This window comes from Hippocampus comes, unplaced genomic scaffold, assembly GCF_001891065.2.
Source record: "Hippocampus comes isolate QL1 unplaced genomic scaffold, H_comes_QL1_v1.1 scaffold159, whole genome shotgun sequence".
Taxonomy (NCBI): domain Eukaryota; kingdom Metazoa; phylum Chordata; class Actinopteri; order Syngnathiformes; family Syngnathidae; genus Hippocampus; species Hippocampus comes.
The window spans coordinates 1,695,102-1,721,999 of record NW_017805742.1 but is presented as its reverse complement, the minus strand read 5'-3'; the positions used below and the strand labels follow the sequence as shown (position 1 = coordinate 1,721,999).

At 52.0% G+C, this 26,898-nt stretch overlaps 1 protein-coding gene across 5 annotated transcripts; it reads left to right on the top strand.

The window, feature by feature from the left end:
* Positions 1–761: 761 nt before the first annotated feature.
* On the top strand, positions 762–26,898 carry LOC109524180 (disks large-associated protein 1-like). Of its 5 annotated transcripts, none has more exons than XM_019883846.1 (15): positions 762–966; positions 8,643–10,129; positions 13,823–14,037; positions 14,934–15,129; positions 15,756–16,035; positions 17,867–17,991; positions 18,740–18,865; positions 18,985–19,131; positions 19,284–19,366; positions 19,721–19,766; positions 20,662–20,943; positions 21,676–21,808; positions 21,968–22,059; positions 22,166–22,318; positions 24,612–26,898. In XM_019883846.1, exons 2-15 carry the CDS (start codon positions 8,729–8,731, stop codon positions 24,834–24,836), a joined length of 3,504 nt encoding a protein of 1,167 aa, XP_019739405.1. In that variant the 5' UTR covers positions 762–966; positions 8,643–8,728; the 3' UTR covers positions 24,837–26,898. The 5 variants fall into 5 exon arrangements, with proteins under 5 accessions (XP_019739405.1, XP_019739403.1, XP_019739406.1 ...); XM_019883844.1 differs by having other exon boundaries at positions 24,609–26,898; XM_019883847.1 differs by having other exon boundaries at positions 763–966; positions 8,643–9,982; positions 24,609–26,898.

The window sequence follows — 26,898 nt, the reverse complement described above, 5'->3', positions numbered from 1 at the left end:
ATTTTTGTCAGTGTACACCTGCGCTCTTACTTGCACCGGTACTGTTATAACTCTGCTGCTGCTAAAACAATGAACGACAACAACAATAATAATGCTATGGGTAACACGAGGCAGTAGTGGATCCAAAAGCAAATGGGAGAGGTTCAAATGGAGCGCTTCGTTACAGAGAACTCGGTACACAAAGGCCGCTCGCAAACAAGAAGGTGAAGCTCCGGCTTAGTGTTGGACAACTGACGAAGAGATGAAGGAACGAATCGAGCAGTCCGTTGAGGAAAACGAGCAGCCAGGGTGTGCAGGGTGGCGTCGGGAAAGAGACAACCATAATAAAAAGCTGAAGCGCCAAAGTTCCAAATGGTAAGCGTACGCACTCGCTCAGAATACGCCAATTATCTGGCACCCGCTGGCAAATGATTGGCGACCAACAGCGGGTGTGGGAACACACTCCGGAAATCACCCCGCCCCGCCTGATCATTTAAGGCGAGAGACAAACACAAGGTGCCCGGAAGTGGACTTGCCGAAATAAATGAGCATGTGATTTTAAACGCACAGAGGAAAGAGGGTCTGTGACGACATATCACAAATAAGACGAAACAATAACATATAAGCATCTTTAAGTCTCATAAAAAGCTTTATAAGTGACATTATGTATTGTATAGTGGATTGTAATACTACAATTTCCTTCGACAAACTCGGAGGACACCGAAGCGTCAGCGGCGGTGAAGGAGGGTGAGAAACGTGCGCTTTTATTTTTGTAAGCACATACCGGAACCAAAAGCGGTAAGACCGGGGCGTCCACCTGAGCCGCTGAGCGCAGGCTTTCGCCACTTGATGCCCACACATTGACGTCGACGCCCACTCCCGAGTCCCTCTCCCTCACGTTCCGCCGGCGGACGTCGCCGCGGGTACCGGAAAGGGACGCGTCTTTGGATGCTAGGCGTTGAGCGACGATGTGAAGAGCCGAACGAGGTAAGCTCGCTTTAGCCCGTCCGGTCTAATGACCGAGCGGCCGGGCGTTGCGCGAGGGAACCGTTTCTCGGCGAGCGATGCCGCTTCGGATGACCGACTCATGTCGCCTGCTCGGGTGCTCGTCGTGGGCTGTTGGCTTCGACGAGTCGCTGCTGCCGCGGCTCTTCAAGCTTCAGCATCATCAGCATCTTCGGCGTCACCGTCGCGCGGATGGAGATCCACCGCTGTGGTCGTGGGAATTTTTTTATTGCCCCCCCCTCCCACCCCAATCTCCCCCAACCCCGGCATCACCGAACGCGAATGTCTTAAAATATGTCATTTAGGATTAATCGAACACCCACATTCGGAGCCTACTTTGTAGGGACGGGGGAGGTGGTGGTGGTGGTGAGGGGGTGGGGGGGGGCATTCTGACCAAACGATTGTCGGAAGTGAAAGCCTCTTGAAGGTAATCAACGAAAGCGAGTTTCCCGGTCGCTCGAAGCAACATTTCACACCTCTTCACGTGTCAGACTCCTTCCGTGAAGGCGGCATCCAAGTCACGTTTCATGTCACAGCTGCCTGCGCGGAAGGCTGCTCATTTTGCAGGGAAATGAGCACAGATTGAACAGGTTGCCGGCGCTGCCAGGCGGAGGGTCGTTGTCCCAAGATCGACTGACGCCAAGTGTGATGCAGTCCTCTTCCCGCAACTTGGGAGCCCGAGTCAGGTTGTCGCCCGCTCGTGGCTTCGGATAAGAGGGCAGGGGATCCGCGCTTCGAATTCCAGAGGACCAACTGGTGATGAACAGCGTGTGGGCAGAGCGTCGGCTCTCCAAAGATTCCTATTTTGCACTCGCACCGCGGGAAGGCCGCGCCGACGTACTTTTATCGTCGACGAAAAGGAATGAAATAACCGCACGCATGCCGGCAAAGCTGAACAAACATTTTCGTGCAACAAAAGCAACTAAAATAAAGGCCAGAGTCTTTTGGAACCAACTGAAAGGACAGTTGCCATTTGCAAAGCGAATTAAGCCAGTGGTAGAAGCGTTGGCTTTCATCTTTTTTCAAGGAATGTAATTTGCAAGCTTTTTGGGTTCATATTTATCCACTCGGCCGGCTAACGTCGTTCGCTTACTGTCTGTTGCCCCAAAACGCGCTCACCCGGTGGGTCGTTTTTTGGTGCGATGGCAGAGAGCCAAGATAGACTGACTACAGTGTGGTTTCAATGAATGATGCCTTTTTTTTTTTTTTTAATTCACACAGGTTGTACATTTACATTCCTGGTCTTACCTCCTTGGTCGAGTTGATTTGATATTTAGCAGATCTGTGAAGCATTGAAAAGGGAATTTTCTGTACATTCGGAATTTCCGGCGGTGCGGACCGTGCGCCACCATTGGTTAATTTAACGGTGACCTGCTTTTTGATTTGAGTTTGTCAATCCTCTTTTTGTGACATTGAAACTGATACGATGCTGAGGGTGCAGTGCGCACTCGCACCAAAATAGATCCTATTCATAACATGCGCATAGACACGCCATTTAGTTAGGGGTGGGCAATTCTGGGGGGCCGGTCCCCTGCATGTTTTCCACATCCTCCCGCTGCGAGCCACCTGATTCAGATGAACAGGTTCAATATGAGGCTTCCGCAGAGCTTGCTGCTGATCTGATGGTTTGACTCGAGTTGGCTCGCAGCGGGGAGACGCGGGAAACCTGCGGGGGAGCGGCCCAACCCGACTAAAATGGTTCAAGCTCAAAATGGGACATCTTTTCCAAGACTTCATTCCCCCATGTCTTGCAGCAGTCTGCTATCGTTCGGCCAGACAGATCAACAAACAAAGCAAAAATGAAAATATGACCTCCTCTCCTCAGGGAATCACATTTATGAAAGGGGACGGAAGATGTCAATCAAACTCGGAGCACACGGTTTCAACTTTACAAGTGACCGACTACGCACGGCTGCAATAGAAGTTGGCGGGGGCTTACTTCAAAAAAATCAAAACCAAACATTTTGATTTCCGGTTCGAAAATGCAACACATTAAACAAATGTTTTGATGCAGGTTGCTCAGTATGTGCATTATTTTCCAATGTACAGTCTGGTAATCTCTCTAAAAATCTTGCTGCCCGTCTGTCTCTCGATAACATCTACCTACCTACAGACCTAACTGTCCGTCTCTCTCGTTCTCTCTTTAATTGGTGAGGTGGTAGGACCCAATGGAAATCTCCTTTGACACTTCTGTGGGGGTGAAGAACGTGCGGTTGCGGCTGTTTTTCAGTGAAGGCGACCTAAGCGGAGAGGCGCTGTGGATAGCGCTGTTCTATTTGTGTCAGCGCGAGCTCCTTGAAAGCCGGGTCTTGAATAGGATGGATGTACTTGGCCACGCTATGCTAAATGATGTATTAGCCACAGAAGTGCAGTCCGGCGGAGGCACTCTTGCCCCGACGCAAGGGTACTTGGCGTCACTCCTCCTCCTCCTGGGCAATCGGCCCCCGTCAGGGACTTGCCCCACCTCCCGGGTCCCACACCCAGTACGACTCTCGCCGGTGCCTCGCGAGGTTCACACCCGGTGCGGGCCCCGGAAGGGCCCTTGCCTGATTTTTGACGAGCTGCCACAAGTGTCCCGAAGTGGCCGTCAAGGCACACGGAGGACCGGCGGACTCGGGGCCCACTCAACATTTCTTTTAATATCGGTGTCAGATTTGTAATCTGATTAAAATGCGTCTAGCATGGCTCTCATGTTTTTGTAAGATGGAAATGGACGTTGACTGCGTTTGGCAGTGGCTCCCGCTGTTTTCACTGTTGTATTGCATTAGCGTCGGTGCTCTGAAATCTCAAAGTCAGCGCAAAGTTTCGGCTAAGCGGCAGCGACGCTGTCAAGAACATCTGCGTGACGGTCGAAGCTCTGCTCCGTCCTCTTTCCTCCTACGGTGAGACAGGCACACATTTGCGTCATCGTGAGCTTGAACATGAAATCCCGGTCCAGATTCCCAGAACGTGGCGACCGGGACTATTCCAGCTGCAAACTGCCCATTCTGCCTCTCCCCACTGTGATGTTGCCACATGTCACGCGATGAGCAGCCCATCTCAGTGCGCTGTAAAGCGGGCACTTTCCCAAAAAGGCGCGCGGCCTGAGCTCTGTCCTCATTCGGATTACCGGCCAGTTTAGTGCTTGTTTATTACCAAGGTGACAAGTACAGAGTATGCTGCCGAGTGTACTCCGAGTGGCCATTTTCTTTTTTTTTTTTTGTTGTTGTTTATAAGGGTTTGGGTGAAGTCAAACAGATCACCCACTGACATGGAACCGGCTCTTGAAGTTTCCTGTTGCTCCAACAGAGTTCCATCAACCTTTGTGGTTTGACTGGGTAACCCGAATGGAATACGAGAACACTTAATAGCTTTTCGCGACCTCGTACATCCAATTTATTTGTGGGAGCGGGTGGGGGCGGGAGCCCCGGGGGCCATGTCATCATTCCACAGTCCAGCAGCGTGAGTGTCACGATGAGAAGAAATGAAAGCAGTGCGTGTCCCAGACTACGGAAATGATGGTCCAAGATGAGGTGTCAAATTTGATGATTCACGCTTGTTTCACAGTCGTCTGGTCATTTCGGTCCCAACTCCTTCACACATCCCACCACTGAGCTGTTCCCTTATCCGTCTGTCTCTCTATAGTCGGCTTCAAGGGGATGCGCAAACACAAAAGTGGATTTTGCGTGCGGCATCATAGCCCTACGCGCCGCGCGCCGCGATCGAGGAAAATCAAGGCGCCACGTATCGGAAGGCAGAGAGAAGGAGAAGCGGCCGCCCACGCACTTCTCCTCAGTCCTGCGCTCGGAAGGCGAGGTTGAATCACATCAGTCGGTGGGCGAACAGAAGAGGGAAAGAACACACGCCAATTCTGACACACAGCACTTTTTTTTTTGGGGGGGGGGGTGATGGGACGCCTTTCAAAAAAATTGAAAGATGCTCATCGATGCATTGAGCATTCCCTTATTCGTGGCACTTGAGAGCGAGATCAATTTTTCGGATTGCTCTGTCACCTCCAAAAGCTATTCGGCTGGAGAAAATCCTCTCCATTTTCAAAAAGCCAGCGCGATCGTATTGACATAGTTTGACCAATTTAGAAACAGCAAATTGCCAGAATATAGATGCATGAAAAAAAATAAGCCTCTCTGATTGCTTGGATTATATTTGGGTTCTCCAATGTACCCATCGATCGTGAAATTACAGAACCGCGTGCCGCCTATGCCCCCAAAATGTGTTGTTCTGCTTTTGGGCTGACTGCGACGCAACAGGTAACGTCGTGGATTGGAACTCGAAAAGTGATTGATCGGCCTGAAAATGAATACAGTACTAATCTCGTCACGCTTCATACGATCGCTGCGATTTCAAGGTCTCGTGTTGTCACAGCAATGTGCTCATATTGACAGTGCGCCCTATCATGTTTCCAAGCGTATCATGTGGAAATATGTGTTGCTATAACGCACACATATACCGTGTATATGCACACACACACACACAGAGTGCATGGTTAGGATTTAGCGTGTCAATCCTCCGTTGTGAATCCGAACGTCTCTGGCCAAGTCCACCTCCAGTGTTGGTATCCAAGTGCAGAGTGACTCAAAAAGGCTTTTTGTTCGCCAGCTTCCATTGAGCCGAAAATAGCTTGATCCCAGCCCCATTTTCATTCCTCCTCACGCCTACACGCAGCTTCAACGCAGCAGTCTGCTACATGTGGCTCTTAATGGAAGGATGGTGGTACAAGGAAGGTTGGGGTACGTTCGGCTCCTGTTTCCGCCCTGCTCTCTTTCAGACAGATTTCCTTCCGAGTTCCGCTCACCGATGGCAAACTGAGCTTGCTGCCTGCGTCACGTTTAGTTTGACATCCAAACGTTGTACGTCTAAGTCCCGGCTTTTCCCGGGCGAACTCGGTTATCTCGGTGCTTGCGCGGCTGGGTCGTCTCCAAAGGCTTCAGTGTGATTTGCTGTTTTGTTTTTTTTTTGTCTTGCCCTGCGATTGGCTGGCAACCGGCCTGTTGCCCAAAGTCAGCTGGGATGAGCTCCCGCGAACCTGGCTGAGGCGAAGCGGCGTGGAAAATGAATGCACGGATGGACGGAGTGTGCAAGTGGTCTTGATTTTGTCGCTGGTGACTCTTCATTAATGGGGAGTGAGGATCACTTGTTCCAGGGCCTCAAATGTCACCTTTCCGATCGGCACTTCTTCCGTCACTTGAGTCGGTTCACTTTTGTGTACTTACACTGGAATTTCTACAATCTTACAAACCACAATGTGTGTGCGTGTGTGCGTGTGTGCGTGTGTGTGTGTGTGTGTGTGTGTGTGTGTGTGTGTGTGTGTGTGTGTGTGTGTGTGTGTTTTCCCCAGGACGAAAAGAGAAAATAATCATTGACTCGGTCAGTTCATTTTGTGCGGATGTCAGAGTTTTGTCAATACAACATCAATCAATGGTCAAATGAATTTGTCACATGAGGAACCAATAAACCTGTTCGTTCGCAGCTCTTATTGCCAATAGGAAATACAGTCGTGTTGCTCACTTGGCGGGGGGGAGTCTGACCTGCAAGTGGCCACGGGATTGCTACACCCAGCAGTCTAAAATTTGTTCAATAAATAAATAAAAATAGGAGGAAATAAGTGAAGAGAGTCGCCAGCTGAGCTCTGGGCGAAAAAAGAAATCATATAATGTCAGCCAGTGTTAAATTGAATATATGTGAGTGAGAGGGTAAAAGAGAGAGCGAGCCGGGTGCATTCAAGGGAGAGCGCTCATCTTGCATCTACCGGTGGAGCTGTCTGACTGGGTTAAGCCGCGTCCTCTTGGGCCAAGTAGGACAGAGGAATGCCAAATACACATCCCGCAACTCTGTCATGAATACAAAAGGCAACCGCTGACGCCATTTTTCTTGTGGGACAGCGGTTACGAGAGTGGACAGCTTAGCATGTTAGCAGGTTGCTGGGTGGACGAAAGGGTTACGGTACTCTTTCAAAAGGAAATAAACGTCAAAGAAAACCACTTTTTACCCCTTTGCCCACCACCCTTCTGCTCACGGTGCTGGTATTGTTGTCGAAATAGCCATGGAAATCCCAAATAGTGGGGTGTCATTTTCAGTGGAACCATCACTATGTCGGTGGCGGACAAGAAGCGAGCAAACCTGATGAAATTGCTACTCACGGTTCCTGCGGGTGAATTGGATCCTTTTTTTTCAATGTCCGTTTCACTGCGTGCGCTACAACCTAAGATGAGGGGCCTCCCCCTTCTTCCCAAATCAAAAATGTGTCCGAGCTGAAACCGCAGCAGAGGTAAGAAGTTGCCTCTGCGCAATATTTCGAGTCAGACAGGCTCTGAATAACGCAATGTGCCTGTGTGGCTTTTCTCCGGGGGACTCGGGTCTTCTCCCGCAGTCCTGAAACAGGCAACACCCTACAGATTGTCCCTGGGTGTGATTGTGATCACAAATGATTGTTGGTCCGAGCTTGCCCTGCGATGGGCTGGCGACCGGTCGAGGGTGTGCCCCGCCGAGCGCCCGAAGTAGGCCCCGGCACGCCCGCGACCCTCGTGAAGATACAATGCATTAGAAAATGGGTGGAGGGATGAACGTCATCGAGATGGGATCCAGGTTAATATTTGGAACATCGGGACAAGTCTGAAAGATGCGTCTCTACCTTGGGACACAGGGCTAAACGATGGAGGACGGTTGCCTCCCCTCAGTTGCATTGGTCGCATTGTTGCTGTCTGTCTGGAAATATCTTCCGGAGTTTCGATTTGGTGCCGTGGAGCCGTTGAGTAACTCGCAATTGAACGATGCGGTGCCTCCAATCGACAGAGCTGCCGTGAACCCCGATAAGGCTTTTTTTCCCAAATCATATCAGGGATCCGCGTCCATCCTGGCGGATGAACAGACAACAGGAAGTGGTGATAGCAGGTATGAGAATTTGCTGTGAAGAGAGACGAGAAAGTCGACGACGATATTTGAATCCGCAAAAAAGTCAAGGATGGATTGGAAATTCGGAATGTTGAAAGCCACAGATTTCAGGATTGTCCCCGACAGCGCTGAAATGTGCCGCCGTACTTTCCCATGCAATAAGCGCTCCTTTTTTTTTTCCCCACGCACCAAACCCCACCCTCCGCTTTTAATGTGACGCGGTTCATCTGACGATGGAAATGTCCAAGTCCACTCTCATCCTGGAGATTCATCCGCCACTTGCGGTTGCCGTGCGCACGCGTGAGAGAGACCCCCCCCCTTCCCCCGCTGCTCCCGTTTGCGTGCCAAGCAGCGGACAGCTGTGCGGGGCCACTTGAGAGTGGAAGAGAAGAAATCTCGAGTTGAGATGAATGAGCGTCGGGAGCGGGTACCATAAATGCAGCCATCTCTCTGTTGGCTGTTTGGCTACCGGCTCGCACCAACGCTGCCGACCGACCGCGGGCGCTAACCCCCGGGGCGCGGCAACTCCGGTTCCCTGAATTGGCTTTGTTCAGTGCACAAGAAGATGCGAGCGTTGTGGCAGGGCAGCTCGTGGCCGCTTCACCGTGACAGCGCGCTCGCTCGCGATGCCCCGAGCATCCGCGAGAACAAGGCCGCGCCGAAGCCGCCTCCCCACTCACTCGCCCTGGTTTTACAAATGATATTTTTTATATATTTTTTATATTTTGCCTGGCAAAATGTCTTACCTCCTCGGTGTCCTTCTCTTTCAGAGTCCGTGGCTCTCTTCTCAGGGAAAGACATCCAGGGCCGTTCGCCGTTCCTGTTTGGCATCCGGCCTTCTCTCTCCCCCCGCATCATGAAAGGCCTTTCGAGTAGCCGGAGTCACCATCGCGTGGCGTCCTACGAGCCATCGTACGATCCGCTGGGTCAGCACGTTGACCGCAAGCCATACTTGATCAGTCAGATGGACATGCCACTTCCTATCGCAGTGCCGCATCCGAATGAGCTGTCGTACTACAACGCTCCGCGTGCCTCGTACCCCTCTGACAATAACAGCGTGGTCCCGTACGGAACCTTTCCGAGACGATGCCATTCCACCTCCTCATCTCACCATCCTGAGGTAAAGGATGAGTGTATGGCCATGGTACCATATGTAGGAGCAGGGAGAGGAGGAGGAGGAGGAGGAGGCGGAGGAGGCGGCGGCGGCGGCGGCGGAGGCTATGGTGGTAAAACACCCAGCCGGGTACCGGCGAACGTCGCAGACCCGTTTGAGCACCAGTCATCATTTCCCAGGGACGGTTACCACACACTGCAATACAAACGAGGAATGTTGGCCCAGAGTGGGGGGATGGGGCCCAACGCCAACAACGACAGCCCGGGGAGGATTCGCCACCTGGTTCACTCGGTCCAGAAACTGTTCACCAAGTCCCATTCTCTGGAGGGGCCGCACCACACGCAGTCCGTCAAGGGGGCCAGTCACGGGAGCGTTAATGGTGGTGTCGGTGGCGGGGGAGGTGGTGGTGGTGGTTCCAGGGCGAGTCCGGAGGGTGACGCCCCACCCGTGGGAGCGCGCCAGAGGAAGCGCAGCAAGAGTCGGGAGCGCTGTCGATCGGCGGAGCCCAAGCAGCGAAGCCACCACCATCACCACCACCGGCTCCACGGCTCAGCATCGGCACCGGGCTCCGGATATTGGAGCTCCGACGATAACCTGGAACGGGAGCTGTGCCTCTACCACCCTCACCACCACCAACCGCCGCCCTCACCTTCCCCCTCCGTTTCGCCCTCGCCCGTCGCCATGACGACGGGCCGCTACCCCGGCCACGCCCCCGACAACTTCGCCCTGTCCCAACACTACTTGGCGATGGACCCTTACGACACAATCGGTGAGCGCGCGCACGGCCACGCGCACCGCGGCCACCCGCACCGCCATTCTGCACTCAAAGCCTCCTGGAGCAACAACGATGTCAAGTACGCGGCGCCGCCCCCCTGCGCGCCGGTTAGCGCTAGCGGCAATGACATCGGTGGCGGCGGAGGAAGCGGCCCCTCGCTGTCTCTGGGTCCTGCGGACGCGGCCCTGGTGAAGAAAGGGGCGTGGTCGTCGAGCTTAACGGTGAGCAGGGCCCGAGAGGTCTACACCAACCACAGCAGCCACAACCAGCTCAGAGCCAGCGCAGGATCCGCTAACCTAAACCTAGATAGAGCTCTAGTCAAATCTAAGGGCGGTCGGCAACGGGAGCGCACTTGCCATTTGCTACAGGTAATTCATTCCACCTCGATTCCAAGCCGCAACCGGTTGATTCACCCCCTCCCTTCTGTTGATCGTCCCCCCTCCCCATCATTGACAATGTTTCCTCTGAGCCCGTGCGATTCAATCCGTCGCGATTGCCCCAACCCCGCTTTCACACGGAGGGGGCAACTCTCGACCGACGTCGCACAAATTATGCTCGGGCGTACCGTCGCTCCTTTCGGTGGTTTCCGTTTGAATTGACTTGGTCTTACCTGAACGGAACAGGACGCAAAAGTCAGCCTGACCGTCACGGTCCACGCCTTCACGACTAATTGAAGCTGTCCAGTCTTTTTAGCCTCGAGCGGTTACTGGGCGGCCCTTGCCCCTTCTTTCGTTTTGCGCTTAGATTGCTTGAGTGGTCCACGAGCAACGTGGCGAGAGTCCCCTGACGTCGGGAACCAAAGGCCTTGATTGAATTTGCGAGGGTGCGGTCGGATCCAGGATGGTTCCCGGCCCCGTTCAAGCGCTTAGGTCAGAGCACTCGGCGTGATTGCTGACTGAAATCAAGAAGCAAAATGTTGCCGTGCCCGGACATTATCTTTCAACGAACACTGCGGCGTCCTGTCTGCCGGAGCATTTTGAAGGCGCGCCAAACGAACCTTGGACTCTGGAAAACCGGTCCAAATGATTGTTGGGGAATCCGCGCCAGTAGGCCGCCGATCGCTTGCCTCCACAGATAATGATATCAATCACACGTTGACATGAGCGCGACAAACGTTTTGGGGTCGTTGCGGCTTGGTCGCGGGTCTCCCCGATTGCGTTGATGTCAATTGAACGCCGTCTTAGAGATTCGCCATGAAAAACCACGCGCACAAACGCATCGCATCTCGTATTCGGAAGGCCAAAGTACCGAGAGCTTTCGAGGGAACATTGCAAAACCAAAGATCGCCCGCTGCCACCTTCCCCCCGGCTCCCATTCACGTAGCCGACTCGCATTCGGGCGTTTTATGCACCTCACCCCCTGCCGCCCACCCGCACCTCCTTTCGTCCCTCTTGGTTTGGAGAGCCTCTTTCTCCCTTTTCCTCCTCCTCCTCCTCCTCCTCCTCCCGACACCATTTTAGCTCAATGGAGAAGTAAGCGCGGTCAGTAGAGGCCTTACTCTCTCAACGCCAAGCGATAACACGAACATCTTTTCCTCTTTGCCTACACCATTTTGAATTGACTCTCACTTCTGTCCCGCCCTTCACTTTGTTGTCTTGCTTTTTCTTCTTCTAATGTCTCCGGTTTTGTCGTTTTCTCGATTTATTTCTTGGGTGTACTTGTGATGCGGGGTCTATTTTGTTGAGCCTGCCTTGGGGAGATGACGCGTTACGTTTGTTGCTGTTTGTTGTTGCCGGAGTCACGTACGGGGAGGACGCAAATTGTTGAGGGGGGCCCGTTCGAGGCCGTACGACGCGCAAAACAACTTGACTGCCACCGATTTTGTTCCTCGAAGATCGAAGTCCGGGTTATCGAGAGCGTGATTGAATTCCGTCAAGACGCTCATCGGATGAGGCGTTTATCAGAAAAAGAGCAGATTGTTTTGTTTGCTAAATGGTGAATCCATCCATTCAGCGTCAACAAATGTGGCTACATTACAAAAAAAATCGATCGATCCGATGGACGGAAGCACTGCACAAAACTTGAACCCAACGACAAAGAATTTGAGATCACGGTGACGCCGAGTCCGATGAAAGGCAGAAATGGATTTCTGATCCGCGTCTATGAAAGAACGGACGCGGTCGGAACAAATGAGGCAAGAAAGGCTCTTCCCCAAAAGCTGGTGGAATTCCATCACTCATGTCGAAACTTGTTTGCATTTTTTTCGTGTATGAAAAGCTTGTTCTTGAGAATGTCTCTCTTTGTTGTCCCTGCGCTTGAAAAACACCGACCCCTAACCGTGATTGACTCACGTGTCTCAATCATGATGAAGAAAATTCGCGTTGCTCCGCAACATGGCGACCGACTTTCAATCATTTGGTTTCGGGAGAACATCCGTTCCGAAACATCCCTTCAACGCAACGCATTGAAATTCAACAAAGGAGGCAAATCTGCTGCATTGCAGCTCGTTATTTGGAAAGGTGGCCCCCCTCTCAGCCATCGGCCGTACAGCGACACACCGTCGGCCATCGGGATCGGTCCAGAAACGGCGTGGGCACGTTGACGAGAAAGAAATACAACCGAGTGAGTTGCGCTCGCCATCAAACGTTCATCAACGCGAGCGGCCGGACTGCTCCCCGGCCCCCTCGGCACAACAAGTGCGGGCCGTGGCGGAAGCGAGCGCCGCGCGTGGGTGAGAGGCACCGCCGATGCCGCGGCCGCCGCCGCCGCAGCTGGTCCCTTCCCCGCAGTCGCTTTTTATAGCCAAACTGCTCATTTGTGTCTCTCTTACGTCACAGGCTCTCGCGCGCGCGCACACGGAGAGACGGACCAGATATCCGCTCATCCTCTTCCCCTTGGTGACTCACGCGTAATTAGTCAGAGGAGCGGCGAAATTCGCCTGCCGCTTGTCTCCTCCATTGTCTGTCAAATTGACGCCACATCGGAGGAAGGCCGCAAACCCGCTTTTGCCGGTGGAACGCCCACTGGCACCGCTGTTGCCAAAAACGGAGGAGCTGCGCTGGTGGTCATGACGTGCCCACGCCGCGCAGACGCTGCCCAGAAAGCAGACCACCATTCGGGCTTCAGTCCTTCACCAAAACAATTCACGTGCTTCCAGTCTTCCTGTACTCTTGTCATCCCAGTCTTGCACAGCTGGAAAGTGAGATACAAAAGTGAGGGAGAGCTGGCATAAACCGCCGCGCGCACACATATATATCTATAGAACATATGTATGTGTACATAAAAGCTCCTCGGCTCCCTCCCCTTGCCTTTATTTTCCACCGGCATGATGATCCGTGTCGAGAACGGGCGCTGAGATCGCACAGAGCGGCGAATGCTTGTGAACGCTACGCACCAATCGGTGGATGGGTATTGGTAACCATGGTAACCACCTCGAGGCGGCCTCTCGCGTTGCTGAAGAAAAAAAGAACTTTGACGAGACGTCGAGCACCATTTCCAAGTGCTTCCGACGGTTTTGCAAACACTTCTCAAAAACGTGTTCAAAACGTCCTCGCGAGGAGGAAAACTATTTTGCGAACCCCGACCAAAGCCACGACTCGCTACGTTCGCTAGCGTTCGCCGCGCCGTGAGCTACGGTCTTAAGGATTATCGTTATCCATCATTCTTATTGCTATGCCCCGCCCCCCTCCCAAAAAAACATTCTTGAGTATACCCGCTAGCCTGACGAGTTCCACTTTCACTTTGCCCACCTCCAGAACACTCTTGCACATCTTTCGCCAGTGCGTCGGTGAACTGAATCGACTCCTGCAAAGCAGATGTATGAAGTAGCCTGAGAGAAATTTCCGTGCTCCTTTCGGCTTCCCGCGAACACACGCACGTGCACACACACGGACAGACGCACACGAGCAGAGTTTCTCCTCCGCTAATGAGCCAACAAACGGTGCCATGACGGCGTGAATGCGGGCGTGAATACGAGTCTCTTTACCGGCCGGTCGGTGGACTTCCTGTCGGTGCCGTTGGCTCTTTTTAACGCTCAGCGGGACGCTTTGGCGAGACGGTTTGGGTGCAGCGGCGCAGGCGGCATTGATGGCAATTGTTTGTGGACCCGTACGAATGACCAGGTACCTCAGGACGAGTGGAGCGCTTTCTCTCCTCTGGGGAAGGAGGACGACATCCCGTGCCGAAGGATGAGGAGCGGCAGCTACGTGAAAGCCATGGCCGAGGAGGACAGCGGCGACTCCGACGGGAGTCCCAAACCTTCCCCCAAGATGCAGGCGCGACGCGCCAGCTACTTGAAGGCCACCCAACCCTCGCTGACCGAGATGACCACGCTACAGTAAGGGTCGCTTGCTCTTAGTCCTTCGGACACTACGCCTTGCGTTCACCCACGCCGTTTTCATCCCGAATTTGGCCAAGATCCACGGAAAGTCTCGGACGTCGTCAAAAATGTGCGCGCGGGTGCTTCTGCAGTCATGGCAAGAAAGAAGGATATTGACAAACAGATTGCATTTATTTTTAGTTCATCCCGGAAGTCATTTGGGCTTGACATGTCTGAGCGTTTGTTATTCTTTTGAATTGGATTGACTCGGATCGTTTGGGCCTGGGAGAGCTCGTCCTCGCACTTTGTCTCGCTTGACGAAAGCCACGGTTGCACGAGATCAAAAGCATTTCCCACCGAATCGAACCCTTCCATTTTGTAGCTACCGCGTTATCGCATCAAATTTTTGTGGAGAGATGCACGGTTAGCCAACCGTATGCCGGTTTTTGAGTTCCTCGACCTCTTTTGAGATGTTGCCCGGCCGAGGGTTGGTGGAGTCCAAACCAATTCGAGCACGATTTGAAGTCGAATAAAATAAGACAGACCGGGGCTCCAGCTCCCACTGCCCACCGATTTGAAAGTCTCGACATGTCCCGTAACGTCGCTACTTTTGGAAAAAAAAATGTTGACCCTGTTTTTTTTTTTTTTTTTTTTAATTTTTTGCGCCTCCGCTGAGTCACGTGTTCCGACCTTCGCCCGCGTTCCACTTTTTTGGATTCCAAACCACCCGCGCCTCCTTCTTGACAGTTGTAAGAAGGCATTTGTCCAAAAAAAGCAACAGGCGTCATGTCTTTCAAACGGGGCTATTGCTATTGCGCGTGTGTGCGTGCGCGCGTGTGTCGCCCACCTCGCCCACAGGATTCCAATTTGTTCTGTGAGGCCCAAAGTCAACCCTGCCCTTGTGTCTCCCGTAGGATTTCGTCAGAACATTCCCCCAAACTACAAATCAGGAGCCACAGCTACCTGCGTGCGGTGAGTGAGGTTTCAATCAATCGAAGCCTGGACACCCTGGACCCCAAAACCCTTCTCGATCCCAAATCGTTGCTGTCCTCACCCCAATACCGCTCACGCAATGAAAGCTACATGAGGGCCATGAGCACCATCAGTCAGGTTGGTTGTGCTGCCGAACAATCAATGCACACTATGTTTGAGTTGTCTCGTGAAATGGACAGTCACGCCGCCCGGCCGATTTCTCAGACTACCGCGCGATCCAAGCTTTTGGCACAGCTGCCTGAGATTCACACCCTTTGGCGGCTTACGTCGAAGCTCTTTGACTGAAATGACTTGACGCATGCTGAACTAGCTTGAGCGGTTGCCTCCAGAAGGTGCTTTTGGGTCCGTCCCTGCCGGGCAGAGACCCGGACTTTCTCCCAGCCTACGGCGGACTTTGGCGTCTGTGGGTTTGGAGGGGTTTGGAGCTTCCATTCGCCATTCAAAAATGATTTCTTATCCGTTCAATGAGGTTGTAACGATGATTCTCCAATGCACCTCCCACATGGCAGCCTTCGTTTGCACAGACTAACAGCTTCCCTCCAACCCGGACTTCCTGCATGCCTCCTTTGTGACCGTGACGTGACCTCCCTGCATGCCTGACAGGCCCGTGGCCGACGGAGCAAAGCATCTCAGCTTCACCGATGTGTTTTCTCCCGGTTTTGGGGTTTGTTTGGTTTTCCCCACTTCTGATTTGTCCCTTCTTCTTTCTCTGTCTGCGCGCGCCCTGGCATCTCGCTCCTCAGTTGAGTGAAGTCGAAGTCAACGGGCAAATTGAGCAGGTCTGCGAGCAGGTGTACAGCGAAATGCAGGCTCAGGCCATGCGGAGGATGGAGAGGATGGACAGGATGGATACCTTGCCCATGCCGGGATGTTTCCGCATGAGGAGCCACAGCTACGTGAGAGCCATCGATCAGGGCTGCGCCGGGGAGGAAGAAGGAGAAGGGGGAAGACCCCTGCTTTTGCTGCCATCCTCTCCGCCGCGCACATCCGCCACCACCGTCAGGACAATCCAGAGCAGCACGGGTACGATGCGGCGATGCACCACCCGAGGACGTGTCAGGCGTCATCGCGTTGTTTGCTTTTGTTTGACCGGTCGGTTGGATGTTTTTGCTGTCCAAAGCGTGCTGGCCGGGATCGGATTTTTGCTTTCCTGATTGGCGCTCTCTTTTTGTGATTTCTCGACCGAGTTTTGTGACCGAGCACAAAGCGGCAAGAGATGAGGCTTGGCGTGGCCTTTACGGTGCTCGAGATCATTTCCAGGAAACTGCAAGAACCTGGCTTCACATCAAAATGACACCTCGTTTTGACCGCTTCCTCGGAAATGCCTTTTTTGGCAAAACTCAACATTTAGCATGTCCCTTTTTGGGCACGTCTGATTGAATTTGGGGACCTCCTGCACTCGCGCGGTCCGAGGCGGCTTCCTCTTGACGCTTGAATGCAAACAGCGCACTGCCTCGAATGCGAAAATGACAGCGGAGCCGCGGGTCTGTGGGCTGGGTGGACTCTTCTGTCGACCGCATCCTCCTACGGAGGCCTGCCTCACTCCTGAGTCACCTCGGACGAAAAATGACGATGGTCCGACAGCCGCGCCTTTTCGCCGACGTCGCCGGCAATAGTTTTGCGTCGCCCGGCCGAGGTCGGCAATATGTCGTGCCGTTGAAGCGGCCTCTCAGGCCATCGAACGCTCACGCGCGCCAGCGCAATCTTCCCCAAGTGACAGAGTTGGATGATTGGCCAAGCGTGAGCTGAACTTTGCAGTGAGCCGCGAACCCCCAAAGAATGTCGTCCCGTGACATGAAAATGGCAGCGCCCCAAGGGACGCGGCGCTCGCTGTCGGGGATTGTCTTTCTCCTCAGTCTGTTCCAGATGACCTACATTTCTTTCTCCGCCGGGAACTCACTTCGAGCCACATTGACATGTTCTCGAGCGGTCGAAACCGAGCTCTTTATAGATGAGTGGACATTTTATTGTTCGCGGCGCTTCGATGACCAGTGAACTGAAAGGCGCCTTACGGCCGTGCTGCAAAACTGACTTCTTGTCGTGATGGTGCAGATTTTTGTTTTGTAATTTAGCAGTGGATGAATTCAAAGGAAATGAGAAAGTCTCCAAAAGAGCAGATTTTGACGCGAACCCCGAGTCAAAACGAGGAACTGCGCGTGTTTGAACGTGTATGGATATTTACCGATGGCCAGCAATTTATTGTCAGGCCGACGGCAACCAGGTGTGCGAATCCAAGCGGGCCAAGCTTTGGCCCATGGCCGAAGAGGCTAGCGAACCAACGGGCTGCTCCCCAGACGGTCTTGGGTCGCCCTCCCCATTTGGTCCCTCCGAGACAAGACTTGAACGAGCCAATTCGAGGGCTTCTGGTTCAAACTGAACCCTTACCATTGTGCTGATTCATTCCCTCCCCCCCAAAAAACCAAAACACACTTTGCCCTGACCTTGTCTAAAAGTTGCCTTTTCTGCAGAAATTGTGACGAGGCCGTTTGGTCCTGGGAGAAGGAGAGTGGGAATAGGAGGAGGCTTTGACGGAATGTCAGCAAAAAAGCGCCATCACATTTAGCGCCCCCTTGAGGGCCAGCGGCCGCGCATTGTCTGGCATCACAGAAGCGCAACAAACAGCAAGTCGCTCAAGTCGAATGGGGCGACATCGGCGCCTTAACGATCACAATTGTTCTCACCTTGACCCTGGTCGATTTTCCGCCTCATCCACGGTGGCGATCAAACAAGCGCCTCGGTCACAGAAAGTGATTGTCTTGAGAGCGGCCTGCGTAACGTGTGGTCAAAACATGTTGTTGGGATGCTCTGTTTTGACGCCCTCCCCTTTTCCTCCTTCTGTCCTTTTGCAATGTAGTGTCATCCTGTATCACAACGTATAAAAAAACACCCCCACCGGTGCCGCCGCGAACGTCCACCTGCTCGACGGGCTCCAAGCCCTACATCTCCATTACGGCACAGAGCAGCACAGAGTCGGCGCAGGTAAGCCGCGGCGGCGGCATTTCCCTTTTTCTCAGACCGAGCATACAATCGCAAATGTTTGAACGACTCTCGATGTCACGAGGTCAAATCGGTAAAATGCTTCGTCCAAGCGTGAAGGGGCAAGTCGACCCCAAAATGTTTCCGACAGTCCGGTCAAACCTGGTTCCGACGTCCCTGGAGGGACGTAGCGAATCTGCAGAACGCCACTTTGTCGTCGCCATTTCCGATAAAATACGGTGTAAAGTGGGGACGGCAGCACCGAGCACTCAATATTGGGATCTTTTTGTCAGCAAAATGGCTAATGGAGGCATGACGGCCAAATCAGGATCGGCGAGTGGATCCGGCTCACCGTTGAAAGCTTTCATGTGGAACATGTACAATAGGAATATTTTTGACACTCATTTTTTTTTTTTAAATGCTGTTGCATTTTTTTTTTAGTACGTTTTTTTTTTGCAAGTTTGACCGATGACATGTAAAAACTTGCGCAATGCAGAAGTTACCACGTGTTGTAATTTATAGCTCTGATGTTTTAAAAATGGAGCAAAAATTTGTCGAGCAGCGTCGTGACCACTTCAAACAAGTCAATCGTGAGTTTCCAAGATAGTCTTCTCATCATGTGACTGGGGTTCGCTTCATGAGCTGTGTGTCGAAGGTCAAATCCGTTTTCCTGATGTGACGGAGGAGATGGAATTTTTGATCATGACAAAAAAAAAAAAAAAACACCACCACCTTTTTGAAAACCGACCAGGATGCTTACATGGAAGAAGAGGGCCCAAGAGGTGACATGACCATCCAATCCGGGCTGAGTAACTCAACTGAGAGCATTGACAGCATGAAGGCTTTGACGGCCGCCATCGAGGCTGCCAATGCGCAGGTGGGTTTTCTGCAGCGCCTTTACCAACCAGCTTTTTTTTTTTTTTGTAGTCATTCTACTACTAGAATCTGCAATTTAGTTTGAGCGTTTTTTATTTTTGTTGTTGTCTTTTTCTGCAGATCCATGGCCCAGCCAGTCAGCACGTCAGCCACAGCGCCGTGACAATCAACGCCACTGCGCCGAGAGCTCTGCTTGTGGAAGACCACCAGGATGAATACAGGAAAGAGGCACTCAGGAAGGGCAAATGTCTCTCCATAGGTATCCAGGTATTGATGGGACCTGATCTGTTGAGCATAGCCTTTTTAGGGGTAGGGGGCGGAATGACATCAATCTTCAGTCGTACAATATAGACAGTCCAAAAAAAAGAAAGGTCAGTTGATGATTTGATCTTTTGGGCTGGGATTTGGGTACCCTGCAGGTGGATGGACCAGATGAGCTTCTAGACCCAGAGGACCCATCCAAGTTCACCTCCGTTGGGGTGCAAGTGGAAGATGACCGACGGTGACTACCGGTTTCCTTCTTGCCTCACTTGTAAATTCGACGCCGGGTTTTACGCCCGGCGAGATCCTCGGACGTGGGCTGCATGGTTTGACGCGTAGGATTCCCTCCTTCTCTTTTCAAGCATTTCTTCCAACGGGGCTGTAAACACTTTTTTGTTTTAGGGCCGCTTCCGAAAACCCATTCCCGTATTCGGAACCCCCCCCCCCCCCCCAAAAAAACATTGTCGGAAGGCGAACGTTTGTCAGCAACTTTAATGGGATGTCTTCAGCAATCATCCAGAGAGCACAAAGTGCCTCTAAAACGGACTGCTGTTTGTTTTTTGCTGACTGCTGTTTGTTTTTCCCCTCCGCTCAGGTATCGTCGCTTCCAACGCTCCAACAGTGTGACAGCAGCCGTGCAAGTAAGACACGCTTGAAACTTTCACGGTACCTCTTCCGTCTTTGCTCGTCCATGCCTCGCCTTTTCGCGATGCAATCCTTCTCCGATTTGTATTCTCTGAGAAGAAAAAAGAAAAAACTGGCCTATTTGCTGTTTTCTCAGATGGCCTCGGATGCCAAAGCCGTGCTTAATGGAAAATAGGATGACATTGAGCGCCTTTTTTTTTTTCTTTTTCTCAATCGATTCACCTGTTTTGAAAGGTTACGATCCTGTTTGCTGAGCATCATGGATGACATATTCACTCTTGAGACACAAATGCATCCAAAGGTGGTTCTTTTTTTTTTTTTTTCCTGGATCGATGGCCGGGCTCAGTCCCGACTCCCTCCGTCCTTCAGAAAAGCTACAGTACATGTTTTCATGGTCAGCTGAGGTTGGAAAAATTTGAGCCCCAAAAGTGCAATGGCGACAGGAAATGTTTTGGGTTTTTTTTTTTTTTTTTAAATAATAGTCAACGTGCCGTGTTTGGAAACCTTCATGATTAAGCCAAGGGAAAATATTTGACATGAGCCCAAATCTCTTGGCACAGCAGCCAAACAAACATGATCCAAATTCACTCGGTCGGTCTGAGCGTAATCGTTTGTGGAGACGGACATGTCGCTTCACTTGCATGTAGTCGCTTTGCATTCCACTGAGTAAAACCAAGGTGCAATCGTCCCGTCAAATACAAGGATTTGGGCCCAAAATGTTTTTCCGTTTTGAGATGAATTCCCAGTCCCAAGTGTCATTCCAAGCGACTCCATTGTCGCCCGGCTTTGTTTACTCGATACGTTTCACTTCTTGGCCCTTCTTCTCACGTCGCGTTACGAAGGAGCCCGCATCAGTTTTTCTTCCGACTACGACTCGTTTGCCCTAACCAGGCCGATTTGGACTTGCCGGGCCTGCTCGACACTCCTCTGGCCTCTCCCGACATGGAGCCGGAAGTCCTGTCGCCCGGTGTCCTTTCTCGGCAATACTCCCGCGATGCTGCCACTTCCACCGTCAGCATCCAGGGCTCAGGGAACCACTACCACGCCTGTGCCTCTGACGAGTATGAGGATGTGGGCTTCGACCCCTCCATCCTTCCCCCTCCGGACCCTTGGATAGACAGCGTCAGCGATGAGCCGGCCGATGGCGGCTTCAACAGCTCGGCCATCTTGGACGTAAGTACCAACTCGCTCGTCCCTTGATATGCGCTCCTTGGTTCCGAAATGCCTCGAGGTTTTAGAAGCAGGAAGTATGGAGAACTAGGAGAATCCAAAATAGCCCCCAAGAAGGAGCAGTCGCGACCAATCTACGGCCCGGGGGCCGTTTGCGGCCCGCCACCCCTTTTTCGTGGGAATTTAGCGCAAGGAAACGGACATTTGGGGACAGGTGCGGACCCAAACTCCTTCCGCATAAAAGTAAACGAGTTAAAACGCTCGCAAGCAAAGACTATGACAAAAGAGGCACGAAAGCACGGGAAAGAAAAAAAAAAAAAAGAACTCAAGCACAATCAAGACGGAGCATGAGCCCGACATTGTCGGTCACGGCCGTCTGCGGAAAAAAAAAAAGAAAGCGAGAAAGCTCGGTCACCTTTGAGGTCGGGAATGAGCGACAAGAGCAACGGCGCTCATACCGAGACGTGTCACTGATGGGATGCCGAACATGGGTGAAGAATTTGCGAGCTCGGGTCGCCAGAAGCGGGAGCGCCCACTTCAAGGGAGATGATGACGAGAGAGGGCTCCGCACCTCGCCCGTCCGCCGCCATCTTCCCTCACGCGAGACTCGGGACGCCCCTGAGTCAGCCCGGACTCCAAACGTGACTTTGCGTCGAAACAAACACAGACGGCGCGTTTGTTGGCAAAGGGCGCGGATGACCTTGTGGCACTCGCAATGACCCGCGTGTGTGGCAGGCGGCGCAGCGGACGGTGTGCCAGCGAGACGGCCGATGGTTCCTCAAGCTGCTGCAGGCCGAGAGCGAGCGCATGGAGGGCTGGTGTCGGCAGATGGAGATGGACCAGCAACGGAACGACCTCCCGGAGGATGGTACGTCTCCCATCGGGTGTCTCCCCGAAATCACAGCCCAAAAAAGAGAAATGTCATGATGTTTCGGACCGCGGCGTGCGCCTCGCGGACGTTGTCCCGTCCGGTGTTTTGCATCTGCTCCTCCTCCCGCGTCGTAACCTTGTGTTTCTGTGGTTGGAGTTCTGGGCAAGATGAGGAGCGCCGTCGGAAGTGCTCAGCTGTTGATGTCCCAAAAGTTCCAGCAGTTCAGGGAACTGTGCGAGGAGAACTTGGTGAGTGCTGGCTCTTCTTTGGTCTTCAAACACGGCTACCGGGCGTCCATGTCGGCGGGCGCTCGTGAGCCTCTTCCTCTTTGTGTTCCTTGTGCCCCTTGTGCAGAACCCCCTTGCGCACCCTCGTCCCGTAGCCTCCGACCTGGCTGGTTTTTGGGACATGCTTCAGTTGTCCATCGAGAACATTAGCCTCAAGTTTGATGAGCTGCACCAACTTCGCGCCAATAACTGGAGAGCATTCGACCCACCCGAGAGAAAGGTACGCAAATGCACCCGCGACAGGCGATGCACACGACTTGCGGTATCGCACCATGTCGAGAGTACTCTCGAGGAAAATCACAGAGGAGGACCGCAGCAAACGCAAGACAAGGAACACTTGGTCAACTACAAAGAATGAGAGCCGCCAAAATGGGGCCTTTCGAAAGAATCGGCAGAGATTCTTTTTTGTGTCACGGACCGCTCGAGGCAAGTCCAGAAGAGGGTGCGGTGGATGTTCTCATTCAAGTGACCCGCCAGGAGCCACGGCGACTTGCGGCGTCCGCTCCAACTCCTCGCTGCGCGCTTTCTAACTATTTTGTGCACACAAAGTAGGCGTCCGCGCGCAACGAGTCGTCGTTTGTGCCCACAAAGGCGTTCCTTGTGTGTACATCATAGTTAAAATCGTTTGGGGTTTTTTTTCCAAATATCATGTCTGCGGCTCCGTATTAATGCCATCAAGACAGACTTTTTTTCTTTTTTTTTTTCTTTTTTAATCAGCTGCTCCTTCTCGGCAGTATCTGATGTGGCTTTTCATCATGCTCACTTTTGATTCTGATGGCTTCCTCATTTGCTCTCATGGGCTTTTGTTTGTTTGTTTGTTTGTTTGTTTCTTGTGCTTCTTTGTGTTGACAGTGAAGGCGCTTGCCAACAGCCACGCATCCATCACCACAAGAAACACCCCCCAGGCCTTCACCTCTCTGAGCCTCCCTTGATCCATCATGTCTGTCCGTCCATCCATCTCAGCGCAATTCTCTCTGCCCTCTCCTTGCTTTCTTGTGACACCCGCCGTCGCCTGACCATGTGTGGCTTTCTCGATGTGCCTTTTGGCAGTTAGTGTCAAGGTCAACAGATACAGGAGCGTTTTGGGGTTTTTTTTGTTTTAAATCAATGCATTTTACAGTCAGGAAAAAAATAGTGCAGCAATCATCAACCCAATTCCACTGAAATTGGGACGTTGCGTTAAACAGAAGTAAAAACAGAATACAATGATTTGCAAATCAGGTCCAGCCGAATATTTGACTGAATACTCTCATTCCCGAGCAAAGATGGGGCGAGCGCGTGAGAAAAGATTGAAAAGAAGACAATGTCCCCCGACAGAGGGTTGCGAGGAATTGGGGGATTTCCTCATCAACGGTTCATCATCTCAGCAAAAGGTTGCGACGAGCTGGCGAACTCCCCGCACGTACGAGCGGCAAGGCGCAAAAGCAACATTGAATGCCCGTGACCATCCGTCCCTCAGGCGGCTCCCCGTCAAGCGCGTGTTCAAGTGATATCGGCGCGTGGGCGTCGGAACTCTTCGGAAAACCAACGTCACTCAGTTCCGTCGGACGCCACGTCTGCAACTGCAAATTCAAACACCAAAATTAACTCGCTCACGAATGAATGAAATACAAGCCACCGGCCTCATCCGAGATTGACTGATGAAAAGTAGAAACCCGTTGGCACGGTCTGACGAGTCCGCGGTTCAAATTGCTTTTAGAACTCGTGGACGTGATGTCCTCCGGGCCAAAGAGGAAAAGAACCATCCGGACTGTCGTTGAAAGTTGTGAAAAGAAAAAGTGATTTCACACGGCGGTCAATATGACCCCGTCCGTCTCTGCTGTTTTGGAAACCTGTTGCAGCCGCAGAATTACAAATGAATGCTTACTTGCCCAAAACAATCAAGTCGATCGTCGTGCGAAAGATCGTTAGCAAATGATTGCGTCGTGTCTTTATTTCCGTTCGACACAACGTCCCAACTTGATTGCAATTCATTGGTCCGGCCCAACTGAACTGGACATGGGCTGTGATTCTTTCACTTACCGCTAGAGGGAGCCTGCGTGCCGCCAGTGGGGAGCCCAGCTTGACGGCCTTTCAAAAGTCGACGCTTCATTTGATTACACGGGGATGGCGTAAAAACAGCAGTCAGAACGCTTTTTTTTTAAAGTTTCCCGGAAGGTTTCCTAGAACCTTAAAAGCAATTGTGTCATTAAAAAAAAGACACTGTTGGGATGCTGTTAGTAATTTTTGTTTGTTTAACCAGACAAAAATCCAGGACGTTCAAACTTCGTTTGGTCACTGCTTGGCAAGAATATTTTCCCCAAACTCGACTCTCGTCGCGAACTGACATTATTCAAATTTCTCAAATGGAAATGAGGAAAAGCAAATGGCAAAGGGGCACGACTGGACTATTTCGGACTTCTTGAGAAGGCCGGACCCCAAAATCCCCCAAAGGGGTCGGTCATGAGGACAGTCGTGCACGTGTGTTTCTTGAATTGCTCTTCCCTGCCCTCCCTCCCGCCCTCTCCCAGCAGGAGAGGCGGCTTCCACCTCCGGTACCCAAAAAGCCACCCAAGGCCCCGCCGCAGCACCCGCCTCTGGCCCGAGATCGTTCATTGGAAAGTTCCGAGAAACAGCGCCAAGAGGCCAGGAAGCGGCTGATGGCCGCCAAGAGAGCTGCGTCCGTGCGACAAAACTCGGCCACCGAGAGCGCCGACAGCATCGAGATCTACATCCCGGAGGCGCAGACGAGGCTATGAGGACACGGCTGAGCGCGTGGCGGCACCCGCCTCGTGCCCGCCGCGGCGGCGGGCTCTTTACGGATGACTGTCAAATGTTCGGCAGCAGCTGAGGGAGCCAAATCCAAACCTTCACAATACTGCAGGGCCTTAAGTCGGACTGCTTTCCTGTTGTCGTCAAGCTGTGGCGCACGCGCTACTGGGACAGAGCGTGACTGTTTCCTCGGGCCAGATGAACCCATGCGCCCCGCGATGACCGAAATGTCCATGCAAGAGTTTGTGAAAAGGAAATCACTGCCTACCGTAGCGGAGACCTGAGCCGACTCACGCGTACCGTTTGAAAATGCTTCTCCCGGCGCTCCGGAGCGCGGTTCTTCGCCAGTGCCATCGGTCAAATGCAGACGGAAAAACAAAAAAAAGGTTTAATATGGCAACAGCTGTGAGGGCAAGCTGCCATTGCTGAGCGCTGACCACTTCCGGCGATGCAGATCGTGCGCCACCGTGGGTTCAAGGTCACCTGCTTTTTGATTTCATTTGAATTTTTCCATACTTTTTGGGTGAAAGTGAAACTGACAGGATGCTTAGGGTGCGGCGGGCACTAACTCCAAAATATCGAATATGAAGAACGCAGACACGCGATGTCCCGCCTTTCATATGGCACGGTCGGCCTTGTTCAGCGTGAAGCCCAAATAACTCCCGAAATCCGTTCCTTTCAGCGCCTGATTACGACGATGACGTCGTCTCTTGTCTGTGATGATGCTCTTCGTGCGTGGCGACGCCGAAATCTCTCCCGACTCTCCCGGGGTGGATTCCTGGCGATCCACTCATAAATAGTGTCCTGCGCATTCTTGTTCGATGATGATGATGATCATTTGTGATTTTTGATGAAAGGATGCCGTATTTATTTTGTAATTTGTAAAAATGTTCGATATGTTGGTCGGGGGTGCAGGAGAGGGCCAAGGGAGGGGTGGGGGGGCAATTTTGTACAGCATCTAATTACCTCTGTGTGACAATGACGGTGAGCCATATTCAATGTGAAATAGACTTGTCCAAAAAAAGGGCCATATAAATGCAAATATCTGTTTGTTTTGGTGAAGTTCTGTTGCTTTTTGTCTCGCTTTATTTTTTTCATTTTTCAAAAACAAAAAAAAAAATCTGTCTGAAGCGTTCCAGTAGCAAGTTACATACGTCTGAGGTAATGTCCTGAGGAAAAGGCTTGGAAAGGTGCCTATCTGGTGTTTGGACTGAAAAAGTGGACCGTGCACAGTCATCCAAAACAAAACGGAGACGTTTCTTCAATATTTTATCAAACCGGAGGAATGCGGACGGTCTGATGAGTGCCAACCATCAATGGAAAGAATTTGAGTGAAGTAAAAAAGGAAATGGAAACGGATTTGGGACTTTCCATGTGATGCCGGATTATTGGATACAGTCAGTATAGTTTGATGTGCATTTTTTGTTCTTAATTTTTTTAAAAAAAAGGTCCAAAGGTGTCAGACTTTGAATGTCTGGAAAGGGTCGCCTTTGCCGCTGATAAGCCTTCATTCCTGCCAATGGTTTGTGTGAACAAACTCAAAGCTTTTTTCTTTCCTCAGGAAGAGCTGTAAGATTTGATTCCCGAGATCTGATGAAGCGTTCCCCAAAGTCCGCGCGTGCGGACGCGTGATCGAAATCCATGTGAACGTCAATCCAGGAATTGTTTGTGCGCCACTGCGATTTCTCTTGATCAAGTGCTTCCCGAGTCACTTGTTTTCTACGTCAGACCTTTCTCGAGCGCTCTCGTCGCCATTGTCGATATCAACTCCACTTGTACTGGCCACCAAAGTCGCGGGTGTCGTACACGACGCGATCGACGACGACTCCGAACGCATGCAGACACCATATGAGAACTTGGTCGGACGATATCCAAGTGGAAAACGTGTATGGGGTTCCTCGCGCTCTCATTTCTATCTATACATCTAAATATTTATTTATTGATTGATTGATTTATAACTATGAGGTTTTGTTCGGTGAACTGTCATGCTCTTATATCGTAAAGAGTGCATAACTATTCATGGAAGTGGAATAAAACTGTCAAACGCGA

Bases quoted from the DNA above. Each gene is read 5' to 3' on its own strand.
- LOC109524180 (XM_019883844.1), top strand. From the start codon at position 8,729: ATGAAAGGCCTTTCGAGTAGCCGGAGTCACCATCGCGTGGCGTCCTAC. The intron at 10,130-13,822 runs GTAATTCATTCC...ACGAATGACCAG, and splicing joins GCACTTGCCATTTGCTACAG to GTACCTCAGGACGAGTGGAG. The intron at 16,036-17,866 runs GTACGATGCGGC...TTTGCAATGTAG, and splicing joins GACAATCCAGAGCAGCACGG to TGTCATCCTGTATCACAACG.